Source organism: Garra rufa, chromosome 4 (genome assembly GCF_049309525.1).
Source record: "Garra rufa chromosome 4, GarRuf1.0, whole genome shotgun sequence".
Taxonomy (NCBI): Eukaryota; Metazoa; Chordata; class Actinopteri; order Cypriniformes; family Cyprinidae; genus Garra; species Garra rufa.
The window spans coordinates 7,874,353-7,884,532 of record NC_133364.1 but is presented as its reverse complement, the minus strand read 5'-3'; the positions used below and the strand labels follow the sequence as shown (position 1 = coordinate 7,884,532).

Genomic DNA, 10,180 nt, shown 5'->3' with positions numbered 1-10,180 from the left:
AATTTTTATTTTTTTATTTTTTTTATATATTTTTTTTATTTTATCTTACTCCTTTCACAATACAGTCAATAAGTCCAAAGAACAAATATGCAAAAAAAAAAAAAAAAAAAATTCTCTCTCTCATTCTTTTATTCAAGTAAAATGGGTTACATGCCTGGGTTTCATGTTGCCATCTTAAATTTCAAAAGCCATTTGACCAATATCCCACGTAAACTACAGCAAGGACAATTTTCCATCTGTCATCATTTTGAGTTTTCTTCATCAGCTGCTCCCTTTTCCCTACAGACTTTAAAGCGAGCCAAAACCCGAAGCGTTCGTGTGGTTTGGCACAGGCGTCCGTGTGTACATTCGCGACCTAGAGAACATCACAGACGAGGCAGTAAGACTGCATTCCCATGGGTCATTGCAGTGATGAGCTTTGATGAAGGGTTAAGCACCGTACTTACGAGGAACATAGTAATTTACCAGGTAAATGTGTTATTACAGCCATTACAGCGCGTGCTCTCGCGACAGGAGGCGTCGCCCTGCTTGCAGACCCCCGTTATGAAACATTGGAGAGGGAAAAAGTGCAGCGACGTGAATCCAGGCACACGGGTGGTCCACGAGAGGAAGAGACAAATCCATTCCTACATTCTTTCTCAGAAGACAAGGCCTTATTGTCAGTTCCCCCTTCAGAGTGCACCAAAACACAAACACAACCTGAATTTCAATCATAAATTTAGCATGTGAGGTCAGCGCGTGTAGTCAGCGCTGCAAGAACGTGATTCAATTTGAGTTGATCGTACACAGTTGTGACAGTTTTATTGAGCTGAGTCAGTGCTGTTTGCTCAAGGGCTCAGATATGAAGAGCAGCCATGCTCCTGCAAACACAAGATCCAGCTAAAGATAGACCTGCATTCCTGCGGTTTGTGAATGCGGGCGCAGCGGTTCTGCCTGATAAGGAAGATCGGCCCGATCTCGCACTCGCCGTTTCTCGCTCGCATTCCTCGCTTCCCCTCTCCCGCTGTTGTTTTTGTTTTGTCCATTTCTCTCTCACTCTCTGCGTCTTTCTCAGAGTTATGTGAATATGGAGGAGGGGTTTAGGAGAAGTGTTTCCTGTTCTCTTGTGTCTCAGACCCTCTTTCTTTCTCTCTCCGTTTGTGACAAAGTGACAAAGACTAAGTGTCGTTGCTAACTTTTTCAGTAGCGGGACAGTAGCTAAGCTGTGTGTTGGTTTTCCAACCATAAGCCACTTTTTCCCACAAGAAAAATGCTAAATTGTTGGTTTTGTCACATAGTGCAGCCAAGTGAGGTGAGGTAATGATTAAACATTGTCATTGTGTTGTTCAAGTAACGTTTCTGCTGGTTCGTTCATGTAAATGAAGTGACGTTTATAATTGATCTGTTCTAGTTTTGATACTGTCACCCTAATATTCCTGATTTATTTATTTATTTATTTTTTATTTTTATTTTTTTTGTGCCTGATGGATTCTAGCATATTGGTTAGAATAAAAATGTAAAAAAAAAAATGTAATTCCATTTATGTTTTATAGTATTTATAGTTTGCTTAAAAATATATTTTAGATTTTTTGTTTGTTTAGACATTATGTAATATTCCTTTATTTATTTATTTTTATTGTTTTATTTCTTTCTCTTTTTTATATATATTATATTATTTATTTTATATTTTTGTTTGTTTTGACCTTTTGTAATATTCCTTATTAATTGATAAAAAAATTATGATTTTTTTATGATATATATATAATTTTTCCTTAAAAATATATTTTAGAATTTTTTATATATATTTTATATTTTTCCCGATTTTATATATTATATTCCTGATACACCCTATAATATTTTTATTTTATTTTATTTTAGTTGGGTATTTTTTACATTTTATAATTATTTTTATTATATATATATTATTTTGTTTAAATTTTTTTGGTGCCAGATTATTTATAGCATATATATATATATATATATATATATATATAAGATTTTTTAAATATACTTTAGATTTTTTTATGTTGGTTTTGAGCTTATTTAATTATTATTAATTATTATAATTTTTTTTTTTTTTTTTTTTTTTGCATTTAGTGTAAATTGATCTGTTCTAATTTGATACTGTTACCCTAATATTCCTGATTTTTTTTTTTTTTTTTTTTTTTTTTTTTTGTGCCAGATGAATAATAGCATCTTGGTAAGAATAAAAAAAAAATCTAACTCTATTTATATATTATAGTTTTGCTTAAAAATATATTTTAGAATTTTACATACTTTATATTTTTTGGTTGTTTTGAGCTTATTTAATTAATATAAAGATATATATTTTTCTCTCTCGCTTTTGCTTGTTGATTTTAATTGGCTGTGATTGTAAGTCTAATGATTTATATTTTTCACATATAGTAGCCTTTTAACAATGTTATATCTTGACTGCAATAAAAAATATCATATTGCCCAATAAACAGAAGAATATGTCAGTTCTGCTAGTGTGTATATTGGACATGTCCAAACCTACACTCTTAAAAATAAACTTTGTTTATTGGCATAAAGTTCAATGAAAAACCTTTAACATCCATAAACTTTCCATAGCACAAAAGCTTATTTATAGTGAAATAGAGCTCTTAAGATTATAAAAACAAATTAAAAAGTCATTCAATGTTAGATACTTTTTATAAGACTACTTTTTTAAAATTCTATAGTTTCAAACAAAAAGCAAAGAAGAACTCTTCAAAAGTTGATATTTTTGAACACGCTTTCTGCAAGCGAATTCAAACTAACCAGCAACAGCTCCATGATCACAAAAGAGAGGGAGGGAACGAGCAAAAAAAAGGGGGAAAGGAATGGAATGGGCAATAATTGGGAGTCGGGAAAGGAAAGAGAGAGAGTGAGGGACAGTGTCAGAACAGGAGAGAGAGAGAGAGAAAGGAAAAGGGGGAGAGAGGGAGGAGGCAGACCCGTCGGCTGTGATTGAGAGTTTGCACCATAATGGGAGGGAGAAAACGGAGGAAAGTAGGGAGGGTTAAAAAATGGGAAAGGAAGAGGCCGGCTTTGGCCCTTTCTGGTAGCTCCAGCTGCAGCTACAGAGAGAGAAAGAAAGAGCCTGAAATACTCTTTGTGTTGGAGCGTTATCGAGACGAGAGAGCGAATTTCTGCGATGTTTTGAAAGCTAAAAACGTTCCAGAGGTTATCATCACTGAAGTAAAGGTACGGCCCGTCTGAAGCGTCACAGTGCTGAGATTAATGACAACAGCTCTGTATCTCCTGGGTGGGCTGGGTTCCTCCGCCATGTACCCCGCAGTATATTTAGTCAGAGTCTTTCTGCTTGACTGAGTGGACATCCTGTGCTAACATCCTTTCCTCACCCATTCTCTCTCTCTCTCTTTTTCTTCATTCTTCTCTCTCTCTCTCCCCCACAATTTCCATTTTAAGTGGTATTATGAAAACAAACTTGTGATCTGTTTGATGTCGGGCTGAGAAAAGATCGACTGTAAATGTCTTGCATATGGGAATGCGTGATTTTTGTGTAAAGGTTAACCAAATACTCACAGCAGCTGTGGAATCCAGACCATATTCAGTAACGGAGGGGATTCTGTGACTTTCTGTAAGGTTCATGTGACTAAAGGACACACATGCTCTGTTGTTTTCCAGGGTCACGCTCTCAGGATTGAAGCATGGATGATGATTTCGAGCGGCGCAGGGAGCTGAGGAGACAGAAGCGGGAGGAGATGCGTCTGGAAGCCGAGAGGTAACATGGGCGTCATTAACACTCGCTCTTTCTTCTTCAGACGCTTTGCACTGTAAACCGAGGGCTGTTAATAGGGTGAGATCATCAGATTCATTGCACAGCCACTGCTGGTAAAAACTGTTCACCTTGCAAAAACATGACCGTGCAAATTGTTTGTTACTGTCTGGCAAAAAGAGTCTTTAAAAATGCTTCTTGATGTGTTTTCATTTTTGAAAGCTAGATAAATAAGCTTTCCATTGATATATGGTTTGTTAGGATAGGACAATATTTGGTCAACATACAACTATTTGAAAATCTGCAATCTGAGGGTGTCAAAAAAATTTAAATATTGAGAAAATCGCCTTTAAAGTTGTCCAAATTAAGTTCTTAGCAGTGCATAGTACTAATCAAAAATTACATTTTGAGATATTTACGGTAGGAAATTTACAAAATATCTTCATGGAACATGATCTTTACCTAATAACATAATTATTTTTTGCATAAAAGAAAGTTAATAATTTTCACCTACAGTATACAATGTATTGTTGGCTATTGCTACTTACGACTGTTTTTTTGGTCCAGGGTCACATATATTATTAAAGAAGGAAGTTGCAAAAGGGGAACGAAAGTTTATCATCTTATACTGACCCTTAAGTCGTTCCTGTATGATTCTCTTACGCAAAATCTTTTCCATATACTGCAAGCAAACCATCACCAAGGGGGGAAAACTCTATAAAAGGACCATAGAAGTAGACAGTTTAGCTATATTCATAGTGTTCAGGGTCTATAACTTAGTTTGAGAAAGAGTTGTTTTGTGTAGTTTCTCTTTGCCTCTTCTGCAGTTCTGTAGTATTGCAATATGTTGCATATTTTGCCAGATTTGATATCGGTGTTGGTATAGTGGGATTGGATTAGGTTTGAATATAATGAAGTCTGAATGCAATATGAGAACGGTGCTGGATGGGAAGGGGAAAGTAACTTTTAAAAGTAATTCATTGAAATATTGCATATTGCAAAGTAATGTGTTATGTTACTTTTGCTTTGTTTTTATCTCCTCAACTGGGTTTGCAAAAACCCCAAAAGTTAAATTTTTTGGCAACTGTGTAAACCTTTCACACCAAAAGTGAAAGTAAAAAGTCTCAGACTGGAGGAAAAGCCTCTGTTCCTCACTCCAGTCCTCACTCAAATGGGACAACAAAGTAACTTGCATTACTTTTTTGAAAAAGTAAGTTGGATATTTTCTTGTAAATGTAAAAGTAATCCATGACTTTTCTAGTTACTTGCTAAAAATACTCTGATTATGTAACTCGTGTTACTTGTAATGTGTTACTAACCAAAATTAAAAGGGAAAGTTCACCCAAAAATGAAAAGTCTGTCATTAATTAATCACCCTCATGTTGTTCTAAACCCGTTGGACCTTTGTTCATCTTCGTAACACAAATTAAGATATTTTTGATGAAGTCCGAGAGCTTTCTGACCCTGCATAGACAGCAATGCAACTGACACATTCAAGGCTCGTAAACACACCTCAAAAACTGACACGGAAGAAAAGAAATTGTAAAGTTGTCATTTTTATTTTCTTTGTGCACAAAAACTATCCTCATAGCTTCATAAAATTAAAGTTGAAGCACTGATGTCACATGGACTATTTGAACAATCTCCTTACTACCTTTCTGGGCCCTGAACGTGGTAGTTGTGTTGCTGTCTATGCAGGGTCAGAAAGCTCTCGGATTTATCAAAAATATCTTAATTTGTGTTCTGAAGATGAACAAATGTCTCACGGGTTTGGAACGACATGAGGGTGATTAGTCATTGACAAAAGTTCAATTTTTTGGTGAACTATGCCTTTAAGTTCTTTCTCACACAAAATTATCATATGGAGTCATATTAACTATTTAAATCACACTGACTTTTTTTGTCATTTTGCAAACGAGTGGTTATTGTATCAGCACCCTTAAACATCCATGGCACTTATAGATTCCTATTTCTGTGCCGTAAAACATGCACAGTAGTATAAGATTCATAAATACACTGTATGTTGATGTATTTTTAATTTTAACTCTTAACTTTGAAACTTTTGTCCAGTTATCTCCAAACCCATCTAAAGAGATAATGAATGTTTCTCATTGTGGCAAAATAAGATGGAAAAAAAATCGCCTGGTGATTTTTGAGCCAGAGAAATAACAAAGAAATTACTGTTTTAATGCTTTTGCGGTCTGAAGCTTACACTTTCAGATCGTTTTTCTTTTTCTGTGATGATGGAATCTGCCATTAAAGCAGAAAACTGGTGTTAACGTAACAAATGTTAAACATCAGCAGATTGGCACATTTGCTTGACCATTTAAGGCAAAGCGACACTCCCATAAACACTGGAGGCACTGACCCAAATAGCCATTTTGCATCAGCGCTAGATTATCTCAGAGCACTGTGCACTTCTGCAAACACAGACAACAGCTGTTTCTTGGACATTTATGCCGCTGTCAGAAAGAATTATGGCTGATGTCTAATGAACATGCAAATCGAGCTTATTAGCATTCCAGCAGAGCGTAGGATGGCATGAATCGGCTCTAAAATCGATGTCTTTCAGCAACAATTATTTCTGTTATCATTGGCTAGGACGTTAGGCCAGAGTTACACGGTGTATGGTTCGTTTTGAGTGTCAGCTTCCCGTCTGCAGCGACCTTCCTGTTTCCTCCAAGCATGTTACCATGAATGCTTTTCTTTTTCATGATTTAAGATATATGGGATATTTTTCACCTAGTCGTGGGGCGGAAGCGCAAAGCCGATGACGCACAGATTAGGGGCCATTATATTTTATGGCATAGCATAAAACGAATGCTTTTTTTGGCTATATGTTATAGAGCTCTGAAAGGCTGGAATTGTGTTTTCTATGCCAAGTATCACATTTGGCAGAAAGCTACCAACGCAACCCGTTCAGCTCCGCGACATAATGTGATCTTGTGTTTATGTTCTTGTGGAGTCATTTCAATTTGGCCCGCTCTTCTTCGCCTGCTCGAGTTAGTGCTAAAAGATTAAATCGCTCTATTATATTGCTGGAATTATGCAAAGATGCTGTAACAATCAATATTTACTCTTCTCCGGTAATTGAACTAGTCAAAACCATGTGTTGTCTCGTGAGCCTCGTTCATTTGGGCCGTTGTCGCGATGCACGGCAGACGCAAAAGTCATTTTTCGTGTGTACATATGATGAGTGCTGTCACTTTGCCAAATGGCTATGCATTAGAAGTGTTTACTGGAAGAGATTTGCAAAGCTCTCCATCTCTAGATGGTCCTCTGTGCAAGCAGCGGGCCAGCGGGAGGGCAGATGTTGGCTCGGCGCTGACGCGTAAAAACAACGAGAGTCTGATAACGTTCATACACGCAGGAGCAGCTTGGCATCCGAGTCCAGCTGCATTTCCATCAGGCGATGATGGCTTGATGTGCGCCAGTCCTTTTCATCTGGAAGACTTGCCAACGTTTCAACTCCTGAAAATGACAGGAGAGGGAAAGTGTGTGAGAGAGGGAGGCTGTGTGCTCTGCCTTTTGTCTATATGTATTACTGTAACTTGCTGACAGTATAAAATGTGGTGCTCTTTTACTTTAGATATGATGCTACGTCTCAAACAACTTCACTTTCTGACCACAGCATTGTAAGGAAGCCAGATATAGCCATAATAGCAAGACATCTCACAATTCAGGCTTTTTTCTCGCAATTGTAAGATATAATATTCAGAGTTCTTCTTTTTTTCGCAATTCCGAGTTTTACATCCTGCAGTTTTGAGTTTATATTTTGCAATTTTGACTGTATAGGCAGAATTCTAAGTTTATATCTCACAATTCTGATGTTTTTGGTTAGAATTAGAAACAAGTTAATGTCTCAGAATTGTAAGTTTCTGTCACATAATTCTAAGTTTATATCTTACAATTTTGACATTTGTTGACAGAATTCTAGGTTTATATTTCACAATTCTGATTTCTGTGGCAGAATTCTGTTTATATGTCAGAATTTTAAGTTTATATCTCGCAATTCTGAATTTTTGGTCAGATTTCTGAGTGAATGACTCAGCGTTCTAGGTTTCTATCACACAGTTATAAGTATTCAGATATTTTTTTGGCAGAATTATTTATTTTTTCCTCACAATTCTAAATTTATATCTCACAATTCTAACTTTTTTGGCAGAATTCTGAGTTTATATGTAAGGGATAATCAACGGTTTGCCGTGCATTAAAGGATTTTAAATGCATGACGTGGAGGCCAAGAACCATTGGAAGGTGGTTGCCTCCATGAAGTGTATTTAAAATCCTTTAATGCATGGCAAACCATTGATTATCCCTTACATATAAAGCGGGTTGATTATCCGGCTTATTCCATGGCCATTTACAAATTTATAGACAAGTTGAAACTATTTTTTTGACCGAATGGGTAAAAATGACAGTTATTTTCGTCCATTATGGCACATTATCTCATTCTGTCAGCATCAAATCAGACACAGAGATGAAACAGTGCAGTAAGATCACATTTATTTGAATAAATTATAGCATTTATTTCAATAAATTATCAATCGAGAGTGAGAGAGAGAGAGAGAGAGAGAGAGAGAGAGAGATGACAGTTGTGTGTGTTACCTGCCTGCTGCGCATCTTTGTGTCTCTCTCTACAAACAACTAAATAATTAAAAAACAGCGGTTTTACAACCTTGTCGCTGAGGAACATAATGTGGTAATCTAGTATCCAGGCTATTTTATTAATAAGAATCACGGGGAAGCATTGACAACAAGTTTATATTTGTGCACACAGTGCAATCTCTGTCCTCTCTCTGTGTGTGTGTGTGTGTGTGTGTGTGTGTGTGTGTGTACCTGGTATTCATCACGTTGTGGGGACCAAATGTCCCCACAAGGATAGGAATACCAGTAGATTTTGACCTTGTGGGGACATTTCTGAGGTCCCCATGAGGAAACAGGCTTATAAATCATGCACAATGAGTTTTTTTGAGGAAGTAAAAGTATGCACAATCTCCTGTGAGGGCTAGGTTTAGGTGTAGGGTAGGTGTAGGGTGATAGAAAGTACGGTTTGTACAGTATAAAAACCATTACGCCTATGGAATGTCCTCATAAAACATGTAAACCCAACGTGTGTGTGTGTGTGTGTGTGTGTGTGTGTGTGTGTGTGTGTGTGTGTGTGTGTGTGTGTGTGTGTGTGTGTGTGTGTGTGTGTTTGTGTGCATCAATATAGATCAGTGACTAAACTGACTTGGAACTACCTGTGCATTAAAAGGTTTTACTGCATACCTGCCAGCCAATCAGAATCCAGTATTCAGACAGACCATGGAATAACTCACAAATAAGTGTGATTGTGACAGTTTATCTCATAATTCTGACTTTCTCACAATTGCAAATTTATATCCTGCAGTTCTGGATTTGTATCTTGCCAGAATTGTCAGAAATAGATGGAAAAATGTCACAATTATCTTTATTTACTTTTTTTTTCCCTATGGTGGAAACAGGCTTCCATATCATTCCCAAAGACAAACTGCATTGCATAGAAAAGAAATTTCTTAATTTCTCAAAATTACAAGCTTCAGTCTGACTGGCTGATTGCTATTTAATGTCAACATGTTGTTTGGAAACATGTTTAAAAGTTACTGCAAAAAAAGAGCATTTTAGAGTTTGCAAATTCATAAATGTATGTTGATGTATTTGTAACATTTTTAACTAAGCTACCAAAAGATACCATTTTGTCGGTCTAAAGAGATAATCAACTGGAGGTCAAAACAAAATAATTACCTTATCAATGCTTTTGTAGCCCGAATGTTAAACATCAACAGATTGGCACATTTTTTGCCCATTTAAGGCAGTTTGCAGTGAAACTTTTAATCATTTAGTAGCAACTCAACTATGTATTCTGCTTTGTTATATCTGTCAAATAACCAATACTTATTACATTTTTGAATGGACAACATTTCTTTGATGTAGTCTGTTTTGCAGTGACTGCTAACCCACTATTTGAATGAAAAGCCTTTTTTTTCTGAATGCCGGTCTATTGTCTATTGAATGCCGGTCCATTTCCAATTTATCTGCCCCAAAACATCATCCATAAAGAATGAAATGCGGTTATTCGTTTTACACGAAGGTCAAACGAGCCCTTCCTGTTTAAGTGGGCGGTTCACGGCCGGAATAAGCCGCAGAGTGAATGAGACTTTGCCGATAGTCAAACATCTGGCTCTTTGAGACTATAACGACTAGATCATAGATCAGGTCTGCTTTGTATTTAGTGAATAGCTGGTCAGAGCCGCTTCAGAGATGACTGGCACTGTTGAGGGGTCAGAGGGTTCGTGCTGTTTTTAAAGTACTATGTATACACACACATACACACTTCTGTGTGACTGCTGTGGCCTTTCCTGAGACAGGTTGATGTGTTCCAGCTCCAGTCGGGTCACTGATACTCCGCATACACACACAGGAATGTTTTGACTGCTG

General features: G+C 36.7%; 1 protein-coding gene across 1 annotated transcript in view; it reads left to right on the top strand.

The window, feature by feature from the left end:
* cald1a (caldesmon 1a) overlaps positions 1 to 10,180 on the top strand; it is a 54,536-nt gene that overhangs the window by 23,983 nt on the left and 20,373 nt on the right. Inside the window, exon 2 of the mRNA XM_073838490.1 lies at positions 3,631 to 3,727. Coding sequence (XP_073694591.1) covers positions 3,654 to 3,727 — 74 coding nt within the window. The 5' untranslated portion in view covers positions 3,631 to 3,653. The remainder of the gene's footprint in view (positions 1 to 3,630; positions 3,728 to 10,180) is intronic.